Raw genomic sequence first — 26621 nt, forward strand, 5'->3', positions numbered from 1 at the left:
CAGATCCGAGAGTTTTGCTTTAAATTTCAATTGGATTCATACAAAAGAATGAGGCAGGCAGGTTGGAGCGTGCACAGGGTCGCCGTGCTCACGGCACACACAGACGCACAAAATGGGGGTATGGCATTTCAGCGCACGCTCACTGCACTGCAAGCTAGCGGCATTAACAAGGCCTCTCCCTGGATCAGGAGAGCTGTGCGTGGAGTGGCAGCTACTCGGCCGATATGCCCAGTCTCCTCAGAGTCCTCCATCACACAACCCTCTCCAGCGGGCTGCCACTTGTCCCTCACCTTGCTCACTTCCTTTCCAGCATGTATCATCGTATCTTGTGGGGAAACGTCCTGATCCCATCGCATAAGTCCATGGAGATAGACTCCAGCAGGGGGAGGCCCCAGGCAGAGGCAGATAACAATTCCAACAGCAGCAATCACACATGCACAGGACTCGTTCCCAATCTAGCCCCACTTAAAACTGGGAGGGAGGATAATTTATGAGTTATGCCTCACACAGCGGAAGTTGCTCCTCTAGGGATGCATGCAAGCCGAGGAAAACATTTCGACTGCCACTGCGGCTCTAATGGCTGCGTGGGAACTTCTCCCCAAATGAGAACTTTTCAGACTGATCGGCCAGTCTGGCCAATGGCTTCAGCGGGAGCAGGGCTGGAGCATGCCAGGGACAGACGCAGCAACTCGAGTGCTCACTAACCCCCCGACACCCGGCTTGGCAGGCTCCTCAGGAAACAGGGGAGAGGTGGCAGGGGAGCCCAACCACGAGTGAGAACAGTTTGGGTTCTGGAGCAGCAGCAGCGGTCTGGGATGTGGTGCGGGAAGGACTGCAGGAATTAAACAGTGGGGAGAAGGTTGCAGGTCGGGACCAAGGGGTATCCGCAGAGTGGGGATTGGGGGGGGGCCCAGGGCGAGACCTAAGAGTATCTGCAGAGCAGTGGATGGGGACCCAGGGCAGGACCGAGGGGTATCCACAGAGCAGGAAGGGTGGGGGGCCCAGGGAGGGTATCAGCAGAGCGGGGGGTGGGGCGGGGCAGGACCGAAGTGAATCAGAAGAGTGGGGGGGACTGAGGGGGGGTAACAGCACAGTGGGGGGCCAGAGCGGTATCCACAGAGTGGGGGGATGGGGGCAGTGGTGAGCTGGAGCCGGTTCGCACCGGTTTGCTAGAATCGCTTGTTAAATTTAGAAGCCCTTTTGTGGGACAACCGGTTCTAACAGGGCTTCTAAATTTAACAACCGGCCTAAAGTGGCGCCTTAGGCGCCGACTCTGTGGGGGCTCCGGGACTGGAGCACCCATGAGGAAAATTTGATGGGTGCAGAGCACCCACCGGCAGCTCCCTGCCCTGCCCTGGCCCCGGCCCCAGCTCATCTCCACTCCGCCTCCACCCCTGAATGCACCGCCCTGCTCTGCTTCTCCGCCCCCTGCCCCGGCTTCCCGCAAATCAGCTGTTTGCGCGGGAAGCCGGGGAGGGCTGAGCAGCAGGGGGCGGCTTCGCACTCAGGCCGAGGGAGGTGGAGGCGGAGCGGAGGGGAGCTGGGGGGCGCGAGGAGGGCCGCCCGCGCCGCAGCAGGTAACCCGGGCGGGGACGGGGGGACGCCTGCTTCTCAGCCCTCCCCGGCTTCCCGCCTGAACAGCTGATGCCTGGGAAGCCGGGGGAGGGGGCGGAGAAGCAGAGTGCTGGGTGGGTGTGTGCGGGGGGAGAAGCAGAGCGGGGCAGCACGTTCAGGGGAGGAGGCGGAGCGGAGGTGAGCTGGGGCCGGGTGCGGGGTGGGGAGCTGCTGTTGGGGGCTCTGCACCCACCAAATTTTCCCCGTGGGTGCTCCAGCCCTGGAGCACCCCCGGAGTTGGAGCCTGAGGTGCCACTTTTGATGTGATCAGTGGGGGGACCAGCTGCTCCTCCTGCTCCCCCCCCCAGCTACGCTCCCCCGCCCCTAGGAGCCGGACAGACCTGCCAGATGCTTCCTGGGAGCTGTCCCAGGTAAGCACCACCGGGACTCCGCACCTCGCCCCCCAGCAGGTCCCTCTGGCTCTTAGGGGCGGGGTGGGCACCCACTATGGTGGCCCACGAGACCCTCCTGCCCGGTTCTGGGGGCAGTCAGGGGACAGGGGAGGGGGGTGGATGGGGCGGGGGGGCGGGCGTCAAGGAATGCAGGGGGTTGGATGGGGCAGGAGTCCCTGGGGGGGCGGGGGTGGGCCACGACCCCCTCATGGGGTGAGGAGGGAACCGGTTGTTAAGATTTTGGCAGCTCATCACTGGGTGGGGGGGCATGGAGACTTAGGGAGGGACCAAGGGGTATCAGCAGAGCAGGGTGTTTAGTGTCGTGACAGATGTGGGACACCGGGGTGCTGCAGATCAGGCCTGGGCGCTTCGGGACAGCTACGCCGTGTGACGAGGGAAGCAGCCGGGGAGCTGAAGATGAGGTGCGTGGCGGGGGGAGGGGGGGGACCTAGTCTGGAAAGGGGGTGCACAGGGAAGCTGTGAGCGTGGAGGGAGCCGGAGGTTTGGCCTGACGTGCCTTGGCAGAGCTGCAGGGCGCAGCTTGCAGAGCGAGTGCCCAGGATAGGCCTGGATCAAACAGAACAAACAAGCTCAGCGCAAGCCCAGCACCGGGCGAGGTGCTGAGAGCCAGGAACCGCTCTGCTCTCGCACTCCCTGTGTACGTAACTGGGCTGAGCCAGATTACGCTCCTGGCACCACCAGGGCCAGCAAGCGCTCTGCTGCCCAAGGCCACCTCCCCAGGGGTAGGGCCCCATCATTACAGCCCAGTCACCCATGGGAGCAGCATAGAGAGCCGCCAAGCTCAATGCTGCCTCCTCTGGGGGATGCTGCCCACGGACCGGCCCCTCCCTGCTGCGCACGGCTCTCGGGTCGGTCTCCCAGGAACACATGCACGCCTGTCTCCCTCTCTGCAGCTCACCTCGTACTCCTGGGAGAACCTCAGCCCGTCGTTGGCCTTCAGCCTGTCGATGTTGTCAGCGAGATCCGTCACCGGGATCGGCGGGTGGTCTCGCATACCTGGCAGGCCGAAGAGAGGGGGAGGGCAGAGTTACTGCTCCGCGCCAGGCAGGAGCGCGCGACGGCAGCACACCGGAGGCGGGCAGTGACTATGGGACGCGCTGGGCGGGATGGATGGCCCGCGGCATGCTGTGCGGGGGACAGAACAGACGGGATGTGCAGGATGGTCATGGCCAGGTGAGCATGCTCAGACGTGGGCACAGGGCCTGGCCGTGCAGAGGGGAAGCCCCGCTCCGCTCACAGGCCGAGGAGGGTGGTAATGCTCTGCCGGGGCTCCCGCACAGGCTGAGGTTGAACACACTGATTCTCAAGAGCGCTAGCTTCCCCTGGGGGAGGGGTGGTCTCAGGACTTACCCCTAACGATTGAGCCCCTGCTTTGGCTAGTCTTCGTGGCAGCCGAAGGGGCATGCACACCAGTTGCTATTTACCCACCGATGCTCCCAGGGGCCCGAGCAGGGCAGCACGATTCCCGGCCCCAGGCCTGCGCCCTCACATTTCAAACCAGCAGCTGTGAGTGAGAGCTCTGGGTGTATCGCAGGCACCTCCTCTGCATAGCTGGGTGCCAGGCCTGGGCCCCTACGGACCTCAGGGCTCCCACTCACTGGCCTGACTGCCTCCACCGCGTTGCGGCTGTGCCAGGCAGGCTGGCAGGAGCTGGAGGCCCTGTAGGGAGCTGGCCTGTGTCTCTCAAGTCCCCATGGCCAGTGTGTTTGAGCGTTGATGGCACATGGCCCTGCTGGGAGGTCCGGCTGGCTGGCGCCTGTCCCTGGTGAGGAGCGCAGAGCCCCAGGAGGGATGGGCTGTATCACACGGGGTCAGGACAGAGATCAGAGGAGAGAGCCTTATTACAGCATTTGGGGTTTACCGCCCAGGCCCCGAAGGACCCTTTGCCCTGATCCTGAACTGACAAACTGGCAGGAACGTGGCTGGAAAACAGCTCAGCCAAGTTCTCAGGGCTTGTGGCACCGCGGGCTGCTCTGTGGGTTTCCCAGAAACCCCACGTGGTTAACGATGATTAATGGGCGATGCTGTTGGTACGCAAGCAGGGAGGCGGGCTGGAGCCCAGCCAGGAGCCTTCCGACGGAGCTCGGCAGCCTCGGGGCACCCTGGCTGGCAGCGACGGGCTACTGCAGCAGCCCAGCAGGAGCATCCGTCCAGCAGCGCCAAGCCACCAGGTGACAACGCGCAAGCGTCACTGCACATTGCAACGCAGCCACTGGGGAAACCACCAACTCTCCCAGCCACGAGGGCCTGTCACCACCGTAGAAAGGGAATTGCACAGTGCTCGGAGTCCACCCCACACGTGCGCCCTCCCTCCACCGAGTGCCGCGAGCACCACCCCCGCCATGGCACAGAGCACTGCCCGACAACCGACCTGGGGCAAGGTAGGTCCCTCTGCCGTGGCATTAGGGTCATCTCACCAGTGACTTGCTGTTGGTCTCCACACTGAGGCCACTGCCCCACCCGGCAGAGGGCACAGATCAGTGCTCCGTAGCCCCGAGCCGTCCATGCGCTGCGCCAGGGCACCAGGGAGCAGCTGTGCGAGTAATGGGCATGTAGGAGAGCTGGCAGGGAGGGGGACACAGGCTGGAAGATGTGTGCTGTGTGTCAATCCAGTGCAGTACCTGCCTCAGCATGGCAGAGCCATGGGACCACAGCTCACACCACAGCTGCAGCTGCTCCCTGCCGTGTGGGATTCCCCGTTAGCTGGTCAGGGCCATGCTGCAGCAGGCTGGGAGCACTTGAGCTCCAGGAGCAGCCCTGGGGGAGGGGCGCAACACCTTCCCCAGCACAGTGGCTCCCGAACAGCACCCACATATGCCAGGGGGAGGGGTCTGGAGAGCTCTGCTCTGCACAGCTCCTTGACTTCAACATGCGTTTCCAGGAAGGCCTCTGTAGAGGCAGAGTGGAGACCAGAGAAGTGCTGAGAACGCTCCGGCAGGCCCTTGATGGGGGAGGCCAGAGATCCCCACTAATCCCGACAGGACCGCAGGCTGCAAAGCCCTTAGTACTGGCCAGGGGGTGCCATTCCCAGCTCTTGCTCACGTACTTGGCTCCCCAGCACCAGTGAGACAGACCTTTACAGTTATTTGGGGGTGAACTCAGTCTGAGGCTCACAAGAGACAGAGACTCCTAGCTACTCACACAGCTCTGCTCCTACACTGCTCTGCGCTTGCTTCTTGGCCAGGCCCTGTGGTCTGGGCCAGCTGTGTGGTGATTTGAAGGCTGAGGGCTGTGTACGCACCCAAGTTATTCTGGATTAATGCAGGGTGTGGATTTAAAGTGGAGCAACTATTCCGGAATAACTCCATGTGTAGACAAGCCCTGACAACAGTCCCTCAGCATGCAGAGAACCTGTCCCCTCTGCTGTATTTCACCGGTGGCCAGAGGCACACTGGAAGCTGGTCCATCCAAGGCGAAAGGAGAGTGTGTTCAACCCCTGGGCCACAGAAGGCCCTTCAATTTGTCCTTTTAGGGGGTTTAACTGGCCGCCTCTAAGGAAATGTCTGTTGTCCTGCCCACACCTGAGACTGAACTTCACAGCTGCAGAGCGCCCCATGCCCAGCTGTGCCCAGCAATCTGCCAAGGGACACAGCAGATTGGGCTGCATGAGCTGGACTGGAATGCAGCTCTGAAGAGAAACAGTTGTTTGCTAATCAGCTGGGATTATTTTAGTGAGATCCTCAAGGCCAAAAGCCTTGTAGCCCCCAGACTGCTTTTGTGCTGTGCTGAACTGCTGGAGTATGACGCAAATAGCACCAGAACCTGGCCTGTGTGGGAGGTCTTGGCCCATTAATCATGTTAGAAAGTGAAATTACTGCCACTCTAATCTGCTGTGAGTGAGGGTGACCTTCAATGACATCATAACAAAAATTACAGAGATGAGAGAAAGGGGAAGAGAAAGAAAAGCAAAGTGTCAAGATAAATACAGGAGGGTGAAAACTAACTTGAGATATTCGGGCAACTGGGGACACTGGAACCTGCAAAGAAAAAAAACGGGGCAAGAACAGAAATCCCATTAGCCGTCAGACAATCATCGCAGAGGTTCGGAGAGGGAAAGGCAGAGAGATGAGGATGCAAAGGAAAGAGCAGAGTTTGCTGCAGAAAAGCAAGGACAAGCTGGAGGCTCCCTCCTGCACTAAGCCAAGCCACACGGGCGCGCTGCCTGGCTGGGGAGCTGTGATAACCTAGCAGTGGAAGAGTCAGTTTTTAACCCCAACCAGCACACTTTACTGCCGCTGGGGTACAAATGAATGTGCTGCTCTGAGTATGTGAAAAGAACACACATCCCACCCTGACCCTCCATCATCCAGCTGCAAACCCTACGACTGCCCATGCCTCCGGGGGAGGCAGGCGTGAGGTTAAGGAGCGGACGTGCACTGGGGAGGGGGATAGAATCACATTCTTCCTGGTGGACAGAGAACACGGCACCGCCCAACCTAGCTGCCGCTGCAGGGTCAGGCCTTCGGAATTCCAGCTGGCCGCTGTCCTCTCCAGCAGCTGGGCTCAGCCAGAGGCCCCACTGCAACACATTCTATCGCTTAGCAGAGACACAGCCTGGCCAAATGGCACATTAGTACAAAGAGGCTGACAATTCGTGAAATAACCTGGGTCTAGAGCAAGAACCATTAAAGCGATAAGGCTTAATATTTAATAATGGAAGGTGGATTAATTATGCATTAAACAAGGTTTTCCCAGCCTCTGTGGTCTCCAGAAGGGACTATCAGCCACCAGCCCGTGCAGGTCTGATTCCAACATGTCTCGTTTGTATCATGCCCATACAGCGCTGGGGATGCATCTCGGATGGTGGACAGCAAAGGTGCCGTTTGTGCCCCCTGGGCTCAGAGCCCGTCAACGCCCCTTCATTCATCAGCACAGTCCCCTCATTTCTAGCCATGAGACCCCCCTTCCCACCTGCCGAGACTCAGCAGAAGCATTAGAGGGACAGGAAGTGAGAGAGAAACTTTGCTTGGGAGGGAAGCGCCAGATCGCCGGAGACGTGGGCTCAGCAGCCAAGGGAACAGAGCCATCTCTGGGGAACTGGGCTTTCCTTCCCTTTCGCCTACCATCTGTGCTCCATTTGTCCTGATGCATGGGGGATGGGAGGCAGGGGGTGGCCTGCACCCCTCTGCCCACCAAATGTGTTTCTCGTGCAGATCTGTGTAGGGTCTTGCCCCTTTGTGCAGCATGTGACAGAAGCACATCTGACATCCTCTGCCCAAGGGTAGGGCCTATGAATGCATCCAGGGCCCCTGCGGGGACAGGATCCTACACAAAATCCCAACCAGCCCCAGTGCTCCAAATAATTGCAAGCAACCATGGCTGCTTCTCGCTGGGGAGTGTGGCCGGTGCATGGAAACCAGATTTGGAAAGCACGTGCCCGGCACACAAGCAGTCTGAGCAAACCCCCAGGTACTGTCACCCTAAGGCCCTGTTGCTGCACCTCACCCGTCCCCAGCTCCAGCCTCAGCCCTGCACTCTGTGCACTGGCAAAGCCCTGGTTGTGAGCTCTCAGCTCCTCCTTTAGCTGACTGCTCCTCCCTCTCCCAAGACAGTAACAAACAATCTTCTCCAAAGTTGCTGCATAATATTTGCTTTATTTCATACCCTGATGAGACCCACAGCCCGCTATTTATGGCAGAGTTGTCACTGCATCCTTCCCCTCCATGTGGAACACGAGCCTGGCATGAGTACTGCCTAGCAGCTACATAAGCCTGAACCTCCTGCAGCCCCCCAGCCCTGGCCCTGTCCAACCTCCCCTCTCGGCAGAGGAAGGGGAGAGCTGGGAAGTGGGGCTGACTCAAAGAGCTGTGAGCCAGCGGTAAGAAGAAAGCTCTCGCTCACCCTCCCTGCCCAGACCTAGCAGGGTTCCCTCAGGACACACTCCCTTCAAAAGCCTCCCATTAGACAAAAGCTTGTAGCCAGAGGAGCAGCAGGAAGAAAGGGGAAGTAGGTTCCGTCCTAGGAAAAGTCACAGGCTGGAAGGCAGCAGGGACCGGGGCGTGCCCTCATTTACTGCTAACTGCCCCCACCACTCAGACAACCCAGTGGCCCTTCTGCTGCATCGAGGACTTGGGCTATTCTGAAAGGGGCTCAATTAGCTTGGGCGTGCCGGTCTCTGATCACGCTAATGACAGACCTGGTGCTTTCAGAGCCTTCAGAGACACACGGGCTACGAAGCAGCAGCATGAGACGTCTCTGCACGGGAAAGTGCAGCTGCCTCCAGTGGCTGGTAGACTGTCTACGGATGCCAGGCACCTCAGGACAGCGCAGGCACGTGGTGACGCTCCACAGCAAACGCCTGCACGCAAAGCTCCCTGGGTGTGACCGAACCCTCGTCCTCTGGGCTGCCAGCACGGCGCCCAGCAGCATCCCCCTCTGTGCTGGGGAGGAGCTGTGCTCACAGCTCCCTCGCTTCCCCACCCAGGAGCAGAGCAGGAGTAACCTCCTCTGGAGCCATTTTTCAGATCTCAGTGTGGGAAGGGGCCTGCCCTGCCCAGACGCAGCTGCTGTCTGACAGCACAGCATCTTCGGCAGGCCAGCATCCTCCCTTGTTTTGCTTGTTAGCAAGGCTGAGACTCCTCGGACATGGTCAGCGCCCGCACAAACCAACATCCCTCGGGCAGGTCAGAATGGAAAATCCTCAGAGCTTCCCTGAGCCCTGAAGTCTCCCTGCCAGAGCCTCAGCATGGACACTGCAGCAATTCCCCCGATCAGCCGCCGTGCAGCCTCGTCCTGCAGTGTACAAGCCTCGCTAACCAGCAGGGCGTGGGAGGGCCTGACACACACCAGGCTTCTGCCTCCCGGGCCCCTCCAGGCCCTGTGCGGCCGGGGGAGCAGCATGTCAACTCACGGAGCAGAGATGTGGGAACTCTGCACAAAGACCACTGGCCTTATCCCTATGGCTGGGAAGGGGCAGAACATTTCAGAGAGTGTCGGGAGCGAAATCCCCTCAGCCCAGTGTCTGGAGGCGGGAGGGAGCTCCGGAACACCCCAGCGAGGGCAGGCACTGCCAGCAGCATCCTACCTGGGGTCTGGTAATTGAGGCGTCTCATCTCGACAGGGTCAGAGGAGTGAGCCAGCAGGGAGTCCTTGAGGCCGATGGAGTGCTCGTCCTTTGACGAGGGGGAATTGGCTCTTTTCCTAGGGAAGGAAAACACACAATTGAGGGGCACAGTGAGGAAGTGCAAGTCCCACAGAGCAGCATGGCGACCATGCACACAGCTGGTGCTCAGGCAGCTGCCTGCCAGCAGGGCAGACACGGGGGGCTGAATATACTGATGGGTGCCTCTGCCCATGAGCTCGGCTGCTGCACTCCCGGGGCAGGGAGCGCCACTCCCTGAGCAGCTAAATCAGCTGCCCAGTCACTGTCACAAGGGAAAGCAAAACCACTTAAGAGCCTTCCCTGCCTGGCCCAGGGCTGCAGCCGGGGGCCATGCTGGATGTGTGTGTGGGGGGACGGAGCGAGGGCTGCGCAAAAGAGTGGCAGTCAGGACTCCTGGGCTCTCTCCAGTTCTGGGAGGGACTGGCAGGAAGTGCTCAGAGCAGGGGGCCAGGAGGAGTCAGGACTCCTGCATCTGAGACCCAGCTGTGCCACCACCTCTCTGTGGGACCATGTCGCTGGCCTAAGGTTCTCCACCTACAGAGCGCGGATGAGCACTCTGACGTCACACTGCAGGACGACAGGGGCTTACCCAGCAAGTGTGTGGGAAGCCCTTAGGAGATGCCATATTCCGTACAATGTATTTATCAGAAGCAAAGAAGAGGAAGCAAAACCCCATTACCTCTTACTCTCCCTAGGAACTATTTCCTGAAGCGGAAGGATATAGTCAATTTTTTTTCCCAAGTATTAAAAGAAATGAAATGTCAAGAACCATAGTGTAATGGCATAAAGACTCTTCAGGGTATGTTTTATTGGGCCATTAATACATGTCTGGAATGGCTGAAGGCACCCAAGGCGCGTATTAACGGGACAATAAAACACACTGTTGTCTCTTAATGCTGTATTTATGTCACTACCTTGGGCGCTGATCTTGGTGTAATTCACTAGCTATGGAAGGACAGACCAGATTGGTAATTGGATGGGAGACCTTTAAGGCAAACTTGGCACTGCAAGAAGTGCTATGGATGTTTCAGATGGCACCGCTCTTCCCCTTGGGTTACAACTAAAGGGAATGCCCCCGTGGGGTGCTGGGGGGCACTGTGCTGTGTGGAGGGGGGACATTTCTCTGGGTCAGTGCTGACCCAAATGCCTCAGCGTAGAACTAGAGGGTGCTGCTGGGATACTGGAAGCTTTGTCTTTTGGACAAAACATAAACCCAGGGGGCTGCCCCACTGGTGAATGTCAAAGGCCCCACAGCTTTCTGTAGGAGACGAGCATATTGTCACCAATATCCCAGGCCAATTTTAGCTTGTGTCCCCATCTAAATTCACCAGCTTTCCTCCCCTTTCTAATCTGTTCTGAGGAGTTGCTGGGCATTTTTAACAGCTGCCATGTTCCGCCCAGCAGTAGCTGCATTTCGGACGGGTGGGTGGCCGGAGTCTCTCGTACCTGACAGGAAAGGTGCTGTTCCAGGGCAGGGTATTGCTACGTACACACTGAGCCAGGGCTGTGCACATGGGTTTCCGCATCAGTGCCGGCTGGGGGAGCGGCAGGACGTCACTCACTGTTTGCTGATTCTAGGCAGCAGAATTTCCCTTCACTCGGGGGCACCCAGCCATGACTGAAGTTCAGTCTGCAGCCACAGCGTGTGGTTACTGGGACTACAAGACACTGGGGGCGATCGGCAGGGGAGGAGCAGTGTGTGATCCTCACACCATGTGGAGTCATCCAAGCATCTACCAAGTCCTCTGACTCTTTGAGAGCCAGACAGGAGAGTTCCCGGACTTAACAGCATCCATGGAAGGAGAGGGACAAGTGCACACGAAAGCACTGTCTCTCCCGCTCTCAGACACCATGGTGAGACACGGCATATGCTATCGTACTTTGGTCCCCAAGTCCTTGGACAATGTGACTTGGGTCTCTGTGGGGAAGGAGGCAAAAGAGGTGTTTGATATTAGTCAGTTTCAAAAGCCCACACAGGGCTTCTGTGAAACCAACAAATCCAGGCTGTCCAGACTTTCATACAAAGTACCAATAGTTGGATTCAAACCATTTGCATTTGAGATTTAGAACTCCAGGGAGAAAACCCCTCAGAAAAGAAGCTAGAGAGCGAAACCAGCCGGACTCAGCACCTGGAGGAGAGCTGAGAGGCACTGTGTGCCGGGTGCTGCAGTCTCACAATGCCAAGTGAAGAGCACAATGGAACCAAGTAATTTAATTTCTGAAGAGTCCATCTCACAATAGGGCTGGGGAGCACAAATAAAACAAAACAAAACTAAGCCAAGCTGGGCCCAGTACCCAAAGGGACCTACAGACAGACAGAGGGAAACCCAGATGAGGGAATATCTGCCCTGGGCTTCCACAAAACATTCCTTGCGTGGCTCAGGAACCATCTGTGTGTGTCAACTTCCTTAAAAAAACCCTTCCTGGCAACAGGTGAATTGCCACACAGGGCCATCTGGGCATGGGCTAATGCGTCAAGGCAGGGGTTGAATTATGGAGCCCAGCTCAGATGACACTTTCCCAAGCAGCACAAGTCCCTTGTCAAAGCAATGGCCACAAGCTGGCATCGCACCCGTGGCAAGGTCAGGGTAAACTTTACCAGCTGCAGGAGACACCATGTTACAGACACCTAAGTCCTCAGCTGAAAGACCAGCTATTCTGGGAGTGCAAAGAAACCCCTATAATCACTTACAATCTACTCTGAAACATTTCTAGATTTGTAACCCATTTGCAAAAGATTCTGGCACAAATCTTGTGACCCGTGATTGTCGGCCACGTGAATCGCTAAAGGCTGAGGGGTAGGATGTGGCCACTGCCTTCAACCCTTGGCTTTCACCACGCCTGCACACAGGGAAGCAGGGACACACCAGACAGTAGGTTCTTAAAGGGGGAAGTAGATTTTAAACTTTGAACGAAGACGGAAGAGAAAACGAATTCCTACCTTTCTTGTTTACTAGATCCAGAGAAGAGCAGAAACAGAAGAAAGGAGGTGATCACTGACTGCACATGCACAGAGCTCCATTTAATCAGAGAACAAAGCCAGCTCCCTTCCCCCAGCACAAAATACACATAGAAAGAGAGAATCCAGGAGGTGAGCTGATAGACTCTAACCGATTACAATTGAGTGGGCTATAGAAACTCATGTAAATGAACCAACAGCTCATCACAGAGACTTACAATACAGGGTCACACTACAGAGCTTACGGCCCAGGTATGGGGACTAACCCAGGGAGCTTGGAGGGCTGGTCCTTCAGCAGGGAGCCCGCAGCGCCAGTGGGGCGCTCAGCCAGAGCTGTGAGGGGCATCAGGAGGAGCAGCAGCATTTCTGTCTGGGTTTAGCCCCGAGTGTCCTTGGCCTGCAGAGGAGCGGAGTGAAGCAGGCAGGCTCCTCAGGAGGGGCACCTGAGAGGGGCCGATCAGGCGCCCACATCTTCAACTTCACCAGGACACTCAGGCTCTGGAAACCAACCTGGGGCAGCTAACCCGAGAGTAGGGGGACTCCTCCTGGCATGCCACCAAGGACAGATAGCTTCCCCTTCCCCCGGGGCCCTGGACCTCCAGCCTCCCTCTTCTTTCTGTACCTGGGGATTCACATTCATGCCCCCAGCCAGCCTTCTACTGCCTTTACAAACCAGCCCTATATGCAGCTTCGCACGCCCTCCACCATGCCTGTAGGCCCTGAACTGGGAGGGGCAGCGTCAGATGGGGAACGTGGGTCTGATGGAGGGAGGGAGGGAGGTCACTGGGTGCTGACATGCTGTGTGGGGAGCAGGCCTGGCTCTCACCTTTTGAAGAGCAGGATAGCAATGACGATGATGATGATTAATATAACGGCCAGCACCGGTCCCATCACCCACAGCATCTCGGGCTCGTCCTGCTGCTTTGCTGAAGACACTTCCATCACGATCTCATCCGAGTAGGGGCTGGCTGCGTACCTCTTCTGCAGAGCACGGTGCGGGGGGGAGGAATGCAAACATCTGTTAGGCTGAAGGAAACGACCACCTTCCATCCTATTGTATGGCCCCCTGCCTCTGCCCAGTGTGGGGGGGTCTGGCTCCCACACCCAGGGCTCCCTGTGCGCCCGGGCATCATGCCAGCAAGCCAGGACACAGCACACATGGATATCCGCCTTGTCCCCCTCCTGCTCCTGGGAAATGGCACAATCCAACTTAGAGCAATTGTCCAGCCAGCCAGCCAGCCGAGCTCCCTAGGTGCCGAAATGGAACAGCCCAGCTAAGAGCAACTCCCCACACTAGCAGCCCTGTTAGTCTGTATCTGCAAAAAGAACAGGAGGACTTGTGGCACCTTAGAGACTCACTTCATCGGATGCATGCAGTGGAAAATACAGCGGGGAGATTTATATACACAGAGAACATGAAGCAATGGGTGTGACCATACACACTGTAACCAGAGTGATCAGGTAAGGTGAGCTATTACCAGCAGGAGAGAGAAAAAACCTTTTAGCAAATTACAGGCTTTGAAATCCCAGGCACCGGCCGGCTGATGAGCGCTAAGTGGTTTATAACACCTATTATGCTGATATAAACGCATCTCCCCAGGATGGGGCTCTAGTAGGAGAACCCCTGCCAGGCTAGACACTTCTCTTGAGGGAACAAAAGGACAAGAGACGTCTCTGTGTCTCAGCTCTGTGAGCAGAAATCTTGGTGCAGGGGTCTCTCGCTAGCAGGGTCCTTCCAAAGAACTAGTGTGGTGGCACAGTGACCTACGGCCTCGAAGAGGCTGCTTCTTAGAGCGAGTACAGCAGGGCAGGATTAACAGACCCAACGCCCAGCTGCAGGCTTGTTATGCTGCCGTTGCTAAGGCTTATGTCGCCGTGGCATCGCTTCACAGCTCAGCCTTACTGGGTCAGAGGGGTTAAATACTGCAAAAAGCAATCCCTTCCGCCTGGAGAGAAAGCTGGAGCTGCTCAGAGTAGCACCTGCTGCCCTATGCTCAGGAACTAGAAACTGTCCAGCCTTGCCACAGACAGAAAGTTCTGGTGACAGAAAAGGTGCCCGTGGATCTATACATTGCCTGCTTTATGGTCAAGTTCAGACACACACTTCACCTGGGTGCAGGTGCGAAGGGGCGGGTGGGAAAAGCAAGCGAGCCTCACATAAATGCACACCTTGATCTCCTCTCCTGGGCATCCCGGATACAAACAGGAGTAGCATACAGACAGGCCTGCTATCTACGACCCCATTCCGGCAATGCACAGGTTCAACCCTCGGGTGCATCTAGTCAGATTTATCAGCAGCCTGCAGCGGCCCTGGCAGCAGGTTCTGCTGGGGCAATGCGCCCTTGCACGCCCCACATAGGCTTCTGCAGACTTCAGGCTCTTCTCCTTTCCTGGCCAATGTCTGCGTGTGGCCATTAGGGGCACTAGGGAGATAGCTCGGGCCCCCCAGGTGTCTGGCGCTCTCCCGGACCCTGACACAGGGGTGAGGAGGGGGACGAGCTAACTCCATCTCCGTCTCTGCCAGACGAGGCTGGGGAGGGGAGTGGGCAGCGGGAGGGAGGGGCTCATTGCTGAGGAAGGCGCACAGGTCCCACAGAAGACAGGGCTAAACGCCACTATCACCTGGAGCCTCCTTCCCAGCTCCAGCCAGCAGCGCTTCAGAGCGTTTGCCCTGCTTGGCTTGCAAAGGGGCCTGGGACTCCAGCGTCCCCTGGACTCCCCCAAAGCAAGGAAGGAGCCCCAGCGAGGATGAGGTTTCCAAGGGCACCCACTAGTGCCTGGCCCTTTCCAGATGGAGCAGGTGCCCCCGATGAGCCATGCTCCCAGCGCCTGACTGGTGACGAGCCACGCTCGCCCCGACTCTTGGGACACAGCATGCAATGCAGGAGTGGTGTGGGGACAGACTGCCTTGTGCTTTGCGGGTGAATGGGCCCCATGTACCAGGGTGACGCAGTACAGAGTCCTGGGGCAGTAAAGCTACTAGCCGGCTGCCTTGCAGGAGGGCTGCACCAGGTCTGCATTATGCTTGGAATCCATCCCCATCCCCGCCGAGGTGGAAGCTGGCAGTGACCCCTCAGGGCTGCGCCTCCCAGCGCACAGGCCTCAGTTAGCTACCCGAGTGGGGCGTTTCTCGTAGGGCACGGTGCCTGGCCAGTGTGATCTGAGACCTCTGCATTGTGAGCCGGGACTCTTCCCCTCCTCCCTGGGTCTGCACCTTGCCACACGCACCGTGAGTAACAGAGAGTTTGACCAGTGCTAATGAGCCATTACAAGTAAATGAGGCTGAAGAAGTGAGCCCCAGTGTGGGAGCTGAGTGGAGGGTCCGGAGCATCTTTATTATCTCCCGTTATTTACACACTGCCGCTGCCACCTCTCTCCTACCCTCCCCCACAAGCAATTTACAGGAGGGTCTCACTGCACAGGTCTTGCTCTGCTATTTCATGCTTACTGAGGCAGCCATCCTCTTCCTCCCGTAGACCCCTGCGTGCTGGGCCAGCTGATCCAGGTATGCGCCCTTTCCCCTTCGCAAGGAGAGGCACCAGGGCTGGGAACACTCACGCTTTCACGGCTTCGCCCAGCAGAGACCCTGTTACTGTGGGAACAGGTGAATGTAGTCCCTTACACGCCCCTTTCAAGGGAGATTCTGATCAGGGAAGTGAATCTCCAAGCTCCCCTCCAAGTCTCTTCTGAGTCAGCCCTGTTCAGCCAGGCAGAGTCCAGGGCAGCTGGAGTGCGCAGGACTCCGCCCCGCCTCCTGCATCAGGGCTGACTCCAGAATCGACAGGGTCACAAAGCGGAGTGCAAAATTGCTCTGCAGATCCCAGTGGCATCTCAGCACTCCTGGAGCTCCGACTTGTCCCGGGGCAGATAGGGTTGGAGCGTTACTGCCAGGAGACTGGAGAAAAAGGTGGGGGTACTCAGACAATGCTGATGTCTAACCTATTGTTACAGGGCACCGGAGCTACCCTGCACCAGGGTGCACGGAGCAGCCCTCCTCCACCCACCCAGTGCTGGCGGGCTCCTCTCCGCATGCCAGTTTAGAGGTTTCTCCGCAGCCACCAGCTGAGAGTCTGGTGAGCACAGCAGCAGTTTAGGAAGGGTGGGTGAGGCTGCTGGATGCCTACGGGCTGTCTCCGAGCCCTGGTCCCTGTGAGTGCAAAGGCCTGGATTCACGAGGCTGCTCCACAGTCACTTTTGTGAGCAAAAATGTGTCTCAGAGCCAGCCCCCATCACAGCGGAGTCTGGAGTTCTGCAGTGGCCCGGCTCAACTCCCATTGCTGCCCTCAGCTGTCATCTGGCATGTCAAAGACACCTGCTCTTTCCCTCTGAAAACACCATTCATCAAGTCAGTTCCAATGGACGCCTCCTCTCCCTGACACCAGCTACCTGCCTGGCTCGCCTCACTTTGCAGGGAACTCCACTGAACAGGCTGCCAGCTCCCTGCACTGAGCCCCTCGGGTGCCCCTTGGCTGGGGGCGAGGGGGATGCCCCTTCTAGCAAGAAGCCCTTACCGTCTCGCCATCCTCCAGCGACGCCAGCACGAAGCAGCGATAGCTCAGATCCTCGGAGAGCGGCTTGTTGTAGAAGCCCTTGTAGGTCTTCTCGTCTCCCAAGGTGAAGGTCTCCGGCAACACGTCCACTTGAGCAGCAATATAGGGCTTCAGCCTGTCTGCTTGACGGCGCTGGCGCCTGCCCTGGCTGATGGCCTCCAGTAACTGAGAACAAAGAACTTGGGTCATTACCTCCCTCTCCCCAGCGTTGGAGAGGTGCACGCTGCCCTGACCGACAGCAGGGGACCTGCACGTGGATTGGGCCACGCCTAGCCAGGAACAGGAGTTTCAGAACTATCCTCCCCACTTATTTCACTAAAAGAAAAGGAGGACTTGTGGCACCTTAGAGACTAACCAACTTATTTGAGCATGAGCTTTCGTAAGCTACAGCTCACTTCATCGGATGCATTAGTCTCTAAGGTGCCACAAGTCCTCCTTTTCTTTTTGCAAATACAGACTAACACGGCTGCTACTCTGAAACTTATTTCACTAACTCCCATTTCATTGACCCCCGGCAGCCCCTCCCACTCCTCAAGTCAGAGGGCTGGACTGGCAACCTCATGCTCATTTCCATAACAACAGGCTGAGGTCAACGGATGAGGCTGGGCTGGGGAAGGGGAGGAAAGGCTCCTGGCTGAGTACAGTTAACATGCAGCAAAGCAACTGGGGGGCTGGAGGGTGTGACTGAAGCTCCAGCCGTTGAAGGCATTGCTGGGGCCCCCATCACCGTGGGATCTGCTGCAAGCGCCTTCGCACCTAGGCTGGTGTCAGCAAGAGGTCTGGGCCTGGGGACTCGGCCGCTGTGACTCTCACGCTGTTACTTCACGGGAGGGGCATTGTTTGGACCCCAGGAGCACTGGGTTAATGGATTCCAGCTGGCTGCAAGGGAAGCAGGCCATGGTCTGTGCTCTCTGTTGGCATGGAGAGCCGCTTGGCTCTGCACAGACAGTGGGTGTGAACTGCAGTCGCAGCTGCTGTAGAGAAAAAGAAGTGACATTTGTGCATCTCTCCCCTGTCTGAGCTCCGCTATTTCCCCGTGCTGGGCTGCGGCAGGGCTGCGTGTGGCCACAGCAGATTTCATGGGATGCTCAGAACAAAAATGGCAAATTTCATAGTTGGCCACAAATTCCTGAAAAAGGCATAAACACCCCAACATTCAATTACGCCGCTAAGGACGACTCTCCGGTGTCTGAAGAAGCTTTTCTAGTGAATAAAAATGAATGCCAGGCTCCGAACAGACATTTTAATTTCAAATGGAGGAGGAGGCATGAAATACATTTCACAGCCCAACGTGTCACTGCTGCATTGTCAGAGCAGACAGGGCCCGAGAGTGACCTGGGGCTGGAAACACGGGTACTTACGCAGAGGTGCTGGCAGGCCGTCAAAGCGCCCCAGCCTCTCCCCCCTGGCAGCTGGGCCCCTGTTGCAGTGAGCCAGGGAGGCTCACTAATACCCTGGGAACCATGAGGAGCAGGAGAACGCCAATGGACTGTGATGTTTGCACAAGGCAGGGACGAATGAGAGCTGCAGGGGTGGGGAATTACAGCCAGCACGTCTGCACCGCAGCCATTTGCTGCCCATTGTCACCCGTCAGTCCCTTTCAGCCGAGGGTGACACCAGGCCGCGCCTGCTCTGTGCTTGTTTGGCACCACCGCAGGACCTCGCTGCCCGTTCACCATGCAGCAGTGCAGACTTGGGCTCGTGCACAAGGGGCTGGCATTAGTGAAAGCCCCTTCTAGTGTCTACTGAAAAAACCAAACCTCTGCGTGCTTCAGAACCACCCTGTTACGGTCACCACGAGCCCCCGTGCTGCACTGCCTCCTCTTCGGCTGTATTAGCCCACACTGCTGGAAGTCCGAGTATGGAGGATACAGACTGGCCTGTGTCTAACTCTGGGCTGCAGCGAGAGCGTGCGGCTCTGTGAGCGAAGTCAAGCACTCTAATGCAGGAAAGGCCAGAATGCACGTTGCCCCACAGCTTTCAGTCGGCCCCCTGGTGTCTATGCATTATGAGAGAGTTTTGAATCACACGATCACACACTATGCTGTCCACAGGACCCTGCCTCATTCAGCGCACCGGAAGCAATGATCAGCTGTTCAATATTTTGTTTTCTCCTCGTTCAATGTGTGGCCCCTGGGCCATATTTACTGCGCATCATTCAAATCCTACTCCGAAGACAGACAGGGAGCTGTGACGGTTAAACCATGAAAAGCATTCTGACAGTGCAACGTGGAAGGGGCTAGGGCACTGGATGGGGGGTTGAGAGTTTTGGGTGCTGAGTTTTAGCTCTGTACCTGACATTCGGAGACACCCTGGGTAAATGATCTGGCTTCTCAGCTTCCCCACTTGTAAAATGGGGACAGTACTACTCTCCTGCCTAATGCTGGGGTCTGACTCAATGTTTGCCAAGGGCTGAGGGAGTCTCCCAGGGAAGAATCTAGAAGGCGAAGGATCATCGTTAGGAATCAAACCCTTGGGCAGGCTGTGGGAGCGCCAAGCATGAGGATTGTTATCAGACCCTGCACAGGCAGGAAGGAAAAGGTGAGCTCTGGGGGCTTCTCTGCAATCCTGTCCCCTGGCAGGCCTGGCTGTGCCCCTTACCTCACACAAGCCGGAGCACTAAGCCACCTTTCCCAGGGCCCAGGCAGCGTGGGCGAAGCACAAAAGGAAGCCTTAGAAGATCATACTTAAACCAGGTCTCATTGACTCCTACCTGGTCCAGCTCCATCTCATCAGGCGTCCGCCACCGGGCCGTGCGGCTGCTGGTGGTTTGATCTACTGGCACAACCACAATATAGTACCACCTGGGGAGGAAAGAGGGGTCAGGGGAGGTGGCTGGTGCTAGCAGGAGATATCAGGACATTTCTTTAGCAGGCGATTGACTAGAAACAGGTTCAAGATGCCTCCCATCAAAACCCCTTCCCCAAATCTCCTCTTTCTCCCCTTCTGTAATGGGCAAAAAGCTTCACTGAGTCAGAGGCCAGTTTTCCTGCTGTGCTGAGGATCGGAACACTCCCTGCTAGCGATCATTAGGTTAATGAAGATACACAGACCACGCGCTAGAGGATGGTAGAAGGAGCTGGGGTAAGGACATTTAGATAAACTGGCTGTAGCAGGAGCCCTGGGGGAATTGGGTTTCAGCACGAGGCTATCACAGTTACAAATGAGACTTCTATGAACTGGCGTGTTTTAATCTCCTGGAGGCTTTAAAGATACAATTTATTCAAAAGCTGTTGCACAGTGACAGAGAAAGCACCTCCGGCCCCTCAGCTGGCTTTACCGGGAGGGTCTCAGTCCCGCCTCTAGAAGGGATGGGGAGCTGTGTTGCCCTATCTCACAAAAACATCAGCTCAGAACATGCCAGCAATACACTGTTATGTGGTGAAGGGAAAACCTGGCTCCAGCATTTGCGGGCTGCTCTGGCATTCATCCCACAATGTTACCGAATCAATGGGTTAGAATGGGTTACACTCAGTGGGTACATAAAGAGAACAATCCAGCCTCCTACCTCCCCTTGCCCTCTGGTCCATTAGCAGGGAGCACCTACCTAACTGGCGCTGAGGTCTGGACTTTGGGAAGGGTGAGGGTGAACTTTCCTTCCTGCATGTATTTGTTTGTGGAGATGGGTTTGTTCTGCAAGACATCAGGAGCCGTGTGGATAGATACCCGGTGCTGGAGCCCACCAGCGCTGCTGCCGCGGTTCATTAGCACAAAGGAATACTCTGTATCCGGCTGAAGGTCACTTATGAGCTTCTTCATCGAATGGCCGTCCACCTCCACACTCTGGCTGTTGTACAGGATCTGAAACAGGAAAGGACACATCATGCAGCAGGGCAGCTGCTGACAAAACATGCTCAGAACAGAAGGCAGCATTAGAGCTGATAATCTGGCTCTGGGCCCTACCTCAGGCGGTTCCCATCCTGTGCATTCCATAAAGAGCCAGACAGCTTGAGGTCCGGCAGAGTAACCCACAGCCGCCGGCAGAGCAGCACTCACCGCTCCTTACAGCCACAGTGCGGCATCTCGAAAACCAGCTGGGTGGTTAGAATCCTAAACTGCAAAGACTCCACCAGACGCGTCCCTGGCGATGCCCCCCCCTTCAGCGCATAGGTAGGACGACCATACAGATGGGTTTATATTAATGGGTCTTTGTTTCCTTGTGGGGACATGACATACAATGGACTTTTGGCATAAAACCCCATTTGCTCTAAAGTGGTTTCATCCCTAATCTAACAGTAAATGCAGGCTCAAAGGTTAACGCAGAACTGCCCCTTCCCAGAAAGGGAACTACAGGGATCATTTGTTTCCTAGAATAATGCCTCTGACCAATCAGTAATGCATCTCACACATCCACAAGCACGACCTCACTGGTGTGACACCAGGGCACCAGCACAATGGCTGCTGGCGCGCTGCAATCCAAGCACAGCGCTTGGGGCTCAAACCTTACCTCTGCCTGGGGTGGGCTTCCAAAGAACTGCACCCAGCATCACTGCTGGAGAGAATGGGGAACTGACATTAGCATAGAGCACTCTCCTGTTGGCATGGAGCAGGGCATTGCCACGTGGTATCACGAGGAAACAAGAGGGAAACAGGCCCCTGTGGCTGCCTTCTCAACCCACCCTAGTTGGCTGACCGAGAGCTGCTCTCCTGGACGCGTGGTGCTGTGGGCTCTCCTTGGTGGTTGCTGCTGCCCCACGTGCTCAGTATGAATTTGCTCCAGCTGCTGTTCTGCATCAGCAGAGCGGCACCTGCTGGGCTCCGTTGGTTTCAGGCTGAAAATCTGGATCTGAGCCCTGGTTCAAACTCTCAGTGGAAGAGCCAGCGGCACGGGGACACCTCCCCACCCCAGCTGTAACAGCAACGCGTGGCAGAGTCAGAAACACAAGCAACCCCCCCACACAGGCGGTGCTGGTGAGAGGACTGGAGGGCCTGAAGCGACCTTCGGCTGCAGCAGAAGGCTGGCTCCTTTCTGCTAGGCAATCCCCAGCACTCTGTGGGGTGTTCCTGAATCTAGCGGAGGCTGCTTGAGCAATTAACGCGCATAAAGCGCTCTGAAGATACCATATACTGAGAGCTGCTGTCAAGAACCAGGGAGGGGGTGAGCCTAGAGCACCCAGGTGGAGACAGCTGGCTCACGCCAACAAACATGCTCTGCCTTTGGGCTCTCCAGAGAAGGGACCCAGCAATCTTTCTCCCCTCTGGGTGCAGCTGAGCCTGGCGAAGCAGCACAAGAGGGAGGTGGGACACTTCTGCCAGCCCACACTGCAAGCAGCCAGCAGAGCCCTGAAGAAGCTGCTGTCTCATTGGGGCAGGTGCCGCTCACTAACTCCTCAGGGGAGCTGGCCTCTCCAGAGAGAAGTGGAGCAGCAGGCCCTGCAGAACCCCAAGGGGCAGCCAGGCACAGGGAGTAGAGTGAGGCGTACAGTGCTGCTCTGGGTTATCCAAGTAGCCACGTGCCAGAAGGCTTTGGCCACTGCACTCTGCTGAGGTTGGTCCATTCACATACAGACTCTTCTCCAGCATCCCAGAGGAGATGGTCAGCTGGGAACCAAGCACAAGGGGAGGGCTCAGTAGGAGAGGGACACGATCAACGTTCTCATTGACTTGTAATAGGCAAAAAGATTTAGGGATGGGCCTCTGCTGCTAAATTAACAAGGATGCCTGCAGCGATGAGAGCCCTGCTGGCTCCCCAGTCCAGAGGCGATGCAGAGGGAGTGTTCTCTGCTGTGACTCCTGCGAGACTATTTCTTCCGAGGCTTTAATCCCCGTCTCTGCAGAGAGACACATCAGACAGGCGCTAGAGTGAGTGCAAAGAATCCAGACCCAGAAATGCCTCTTAAAGCCTCTGGAATCTCAGATGTGTAATTGGCAGGTTTCCTCCTGCTCAGTCACACCAGACTCAGCCAAGCGAGAAGAAACAGCTGGTTATTTTACAGCTCTGCAGTCTGTCCTTGCATCAACTCCTTCAAACACTAACAGAACATTGCAGCAGTGGGCAACATATTCCAGACAAGAACAGGGCTGGGCTGCAGGCAGATTCCTACCTGACTCCCTGCCTCAGCTCAGGAAACCTGCTCAGACTCAAACAAGAACAAAGTTGAAACATGAAGGTCACACAAACCCAGCTCTAACTCTGCTCCCCATCCCAGACTCTGCAGGTGGGATCTCCCATCACACAGTCTCCCACAACTAAGTGATTCCAAAGGGCTTCCACATGTGCTTTAGGAAGGTATATTGTCTATAAAATGCACATGTGTGAAGGTTATAGGCCTTGCTGGAGCCCTAGGCATGGTTAAAAGTATGAGCCAAGGTCAGCTGTGAACCAAAGTGGGCATTGTTAGAGTAGTAACACTAGGAATCAGCTGACCAAGCAAACACAAGACGCAGACCTCTCAAGTAACCACCTAATGCTCTCCTCAGAGGGTGGGGTGGGACCCCGTGTAAGATCCGGAGGGGAGGTCAGGATAACGGATGAGGAGGTTTTATCTGAACTATTAGGTGTGAGGCACAAGGACGGTAACTAGTAACATCTGGAGAGTATTTCAGAGTAACAGCCGTGTTAGTCTGTATTCGCAAAAAGAAAAGGAGGACTTGTGGCACCTTAGAGACTAACCAATTTATTTGAGCATAAGCTTTCGTGAGCTACAGCTCACTTCATCGGATGCATACTGTGGAAAATACAGTGGGGAGATTTATATACACAGAGAACATGAAACAATACCTCCTCCCACCCCACTCTCCTGCTGGTAATAGCTTATCTAAAGTGATCATCAAGATGGGCCATTTCCAGCGGGTTGGGGGGTGAGAAAACCTGTATTTGTGCTGGAAATGGCCCACCTTGATTTTCATGCACGTTGTAAGGAGAGTTTGTGTGTGTGGTTTTTGGAGGGGGGTGAGAGAACCTGGATTCCTGCAGGAAATGGCCCACCTTGATTATCATACACATTGTGAAGAGAGTGCTCACTTTGGATGGGCCATTACCAGCAAGAGAGTGAGTTTGTCTGTGGGGGGGCGGAGGGTGAGAAAACCTGGATTTGTGCTGGAAATGGCCCATCTTGATGATCACTTTAGATAAGCTATTACCAGCAGGAGAGTGGGGTGGGAGGAGGTATTGTTTCATGCTGTCTGTGTATATAATAATGTATTCTGCAGTTTCCACAGTATGCATCCGATGAAGTGAGCTGTAGCTCACGAAAGCTCATGCGCAAATAAATTGGTTAGTCTCTAAGGTGCCACAAGTCCTCCTTTTCTATCTGGAGAGTAGCACGTAATTTGTTTGTATCGCTGTATAAGAGGAGGGGCAGCTTTGTATTGGCCTACGGGACACCTCATCACAGGCGTACACACGTTAGTGTGCCGATACCCAGCGAGCTGGGCACTGACACCGAGCTTTGCTGACAATGAACCTGGCCGCGCTTTCGCCACCAAGTCAAGCCTGCGTCCGTCCTCTCTGAGCGACATCGCGGTCTGCTGAGTCAGCAACCAGCCATCTCTGCTGGTGCAGAAACGCGGCAGCTCCAGGAACAGGAACAAGGGTGCGGTGTTTCCCTGGGGGTGGGGGCAGGAAGGCCCACGAGTGCTGCAGACTGGATGGACAGTCTGGGGCTTTCAGCCAGAGTCTCCTTGCTTGCTCTGGGTTTGGTTGAAAAGCTACAAAAACTTGCATTGCATGGTCTCCTGCTGACATCCGAAGATGACGTTCATTGCCTTGCCCAGACACGTGTGCCCAAGGACAGCGGAACAGCGCTCCCAGCCCCTCTCCCCACAACGGCTCCGTGCTGCTTTACCTGCCAATCTGCATTACCTTCTCCAACGCTCTGCACCACCAGTCAGTGCCTCTCCATGAGCCGTACGATGGTGTAAGGGCACAGGGATAAAGTCACTGCTGCGTGGGAGCCCAGGGGCCTGAAGCAGAACGGCTCAGTGACGCCGACTTTAGTCAGCAGTGAAATGTGGCCACAGGGCTTTAAACTGCTGAACGCTGGGCTGACCCACGCCTGGCCTGCTATAAAATCCCTGTTAGAGCTGCTCTAGCTCACGGAGACCGGCTTGCAAAGCTAGGTGGGCCCGAATGCCCCTGCTGAAGGCTGGAGTCTTGGCTAGCGCAGCCGAGGCTAGCTGCCACCCAGGCGGCTGTTTCTAAGCTCACCTGAAATGTGCCGAACTGACTCATGCAACGACTGAAACAGAGCAGCTTGAGAGGGAATCTCAGGAAAACCTTCCCGACTGTCCAAGCAGTAGGACAATGGAACAGACGCCTCGGCGTCCTGGAAGCTCCTTCAAATAGAGGCTGGATAGCATCCGTCTTGGATGGCGCAGACACAGAAAATCCTGCACTTTGGCAGGGAGTTAGAATCTTTTTCTCCCCTGTAAAATACCTAACAATACTGCCCACAACCCACACAGCCTCTGTCCTAGGCAAGGCCAGGGAGGTGTGTCAAGGAAACGAAAAAACCACCACCAAGGCTGGCCTTACACTTGACGTGAAAGCACCGGAAGTGCCCAAACCAGCTCCTAGCTCAAAATGGTGAGAATCCAGCAATTGTCAAATTTCACCTTTACTTGGAAAATATGCAAGGAGGAAAATCCCTGGGACCTAAGAACAGTGTCCAAGGCGTATGGCCAGGAGGGCTGGAATGTAACATCTCCTGTAAAATACCCCACCAAAGCCAGGCAGCGCTTTTCAGGGAGTTTATCCCGGGCCCAGATGAAGCTGTGAAGTTCCCTGAAGAGAACTGACACCTGCTTTACTTATTTGAGAGGAGTGAAAATTCCAGAGGTCTCCAATTCACCCCTCCACCCAAAAAAAAAAAAAACCCCCCACAAGGTTGTGCCAGTACTCACAATCAGAACAAAATCCCTATTAATTAAATCGGTTAACATGGAATGTGACACCCTTTGGGATGTAGATTTAGTGTGAGACTGTTTATCAAGTGCAGATAATACTAATTGTTCCCAGGGAGATTTATCTGCTGTGGTTATTAGGCTCTGTCCTCTGCCTCTCATGTGCCCGCATTAAGCAGAGAGTAAAGAGGTGAACCTTGTTTGTAAAACAAACTCCTGAAGGTTGAGACTTCTATCAGTGCAGTCAAAGCCCAGGGGCTGTTCCTCTAAGCCCACATGCACCTGCATTTCTGGGAGTATTAACAGAAGAAAGATACTACTGGAGAAATATCTTTAACCACCCTCCCATGTGCATGGTTGCTCTCAGCTGACAGGTAACTAACACCACCTGCTCCTGGGTCACAGCAGGGGCAGACACGGAATGAATCACTGCTCGTGTTTGGCTACAAGGCAGAGACAAGGCATCAGCACTATTCCTTCTGGCACCTGACCTGCTCTACCCACCCCCAAAAGTTGCAGCACCCCACCCAGAGCACTAGGAGGGGAAACCACTGTGGCTAGGATAAGGAAACCAAACTGGCCATTTAACGCACTGCACAAACTGGGAGCTGGGCTATTCCCTCCGTCCCAATGAGACTCCTGTCTGTCCAAACATGGCCGGCCCCTGGGAAGCTGTGAGTGCCATGCCCTCTCTGATTCCCTGTCTCTTTCCAGCTAAACTCTGCAAATTCAAAGTGATTCCGACTCAGCGTTCTAACTGAGAGGCAGGATTGAAATGGGGCGTGATTAGCAGCAAGCAGGGGAGAGACAGGCAGCCATTCCAGACGCTTCTCCCACTTGCTGTGGAGAGACTGCCCTGTGGTGTGGTCATATCCCTTGGCATTCAACTCATCCATTCCATGCGCTTCCTACACATGCAGCATGGATGGGCAATGCACCTTGCACCGCACCCCCTGCCCACACACAGGTGAGCACAGAACTCCCCTTGGAGACATGTTCACTCTCACCACAGGAAACTGGTGACCTTGATTTCACTGCTAGGCAGGGAGATGTTCAGGTTGTGGAGAAGGAAGCTCTGCACTCAGACTCAAGAGACTGGGGTTTCGTCTCTGGCTCTACTCAGGCTCCCTGTGTGTCTC

General features: G+C 56.0%; 1 protein-coding gene across 14 annotated transcripts in view; it reads right to left on the bottom strand.

Annotated features, from left to right (window-relative positions):
• Positions 1-26621, bottom strand: part of PTPRF (protein tyrosine phosphatase receptor type F) — a 599167-nt gene that overhangs the window by 34875 nt on the left and 537671 nt on the right. For 9 of the 14 annotated variants that reach the window (XM_074961921.1, XM_074961920.1, XM_074961933.1 and 6 more), the window contains 7 exons: positions 20186-20439; positions 19352-19442; positions 16600-16803; positions 12915-13069; positions 9052-9167; positions 5972-6004; positions 2926-3023 (listed from right to left, as the gene is read on the bottom strand). In XM_074961921.1, coding sequence (XP_074818022.1) covers positions 2926-3023; positions 5972-6004; positions 9052-9167; positions 12915-13069; positions 16600-16803; positions 19352-19442; positions 20186-20439 — 951 coding nt within the window. The remainder of the gene's footprint in view (positions 1-2925; positions 3024-5971; positions 6005-9051; positions 9168-12914; positions 13070-16599; positions 16804-19351; positions 19443-20185; positions 20440-26621) is intronic. The other 5 variants (XM_074961934.1, XM_074961929.1, XM_074961927.1 and 2 more) reach the window with 1 other exon arrangement.

This window comes from Natator depressus, chromosome 8, assembly GCF_965152275.1.
Source record: "Natator depressus isolate rNatDep1 chromosome 8, rNatDep2.hap1, whole genome shotgun sequence".
NCBI lineage: Eukaryota > Metazoa > Chordata > Testudines > Cheloniidae > Natator > Natator depressus.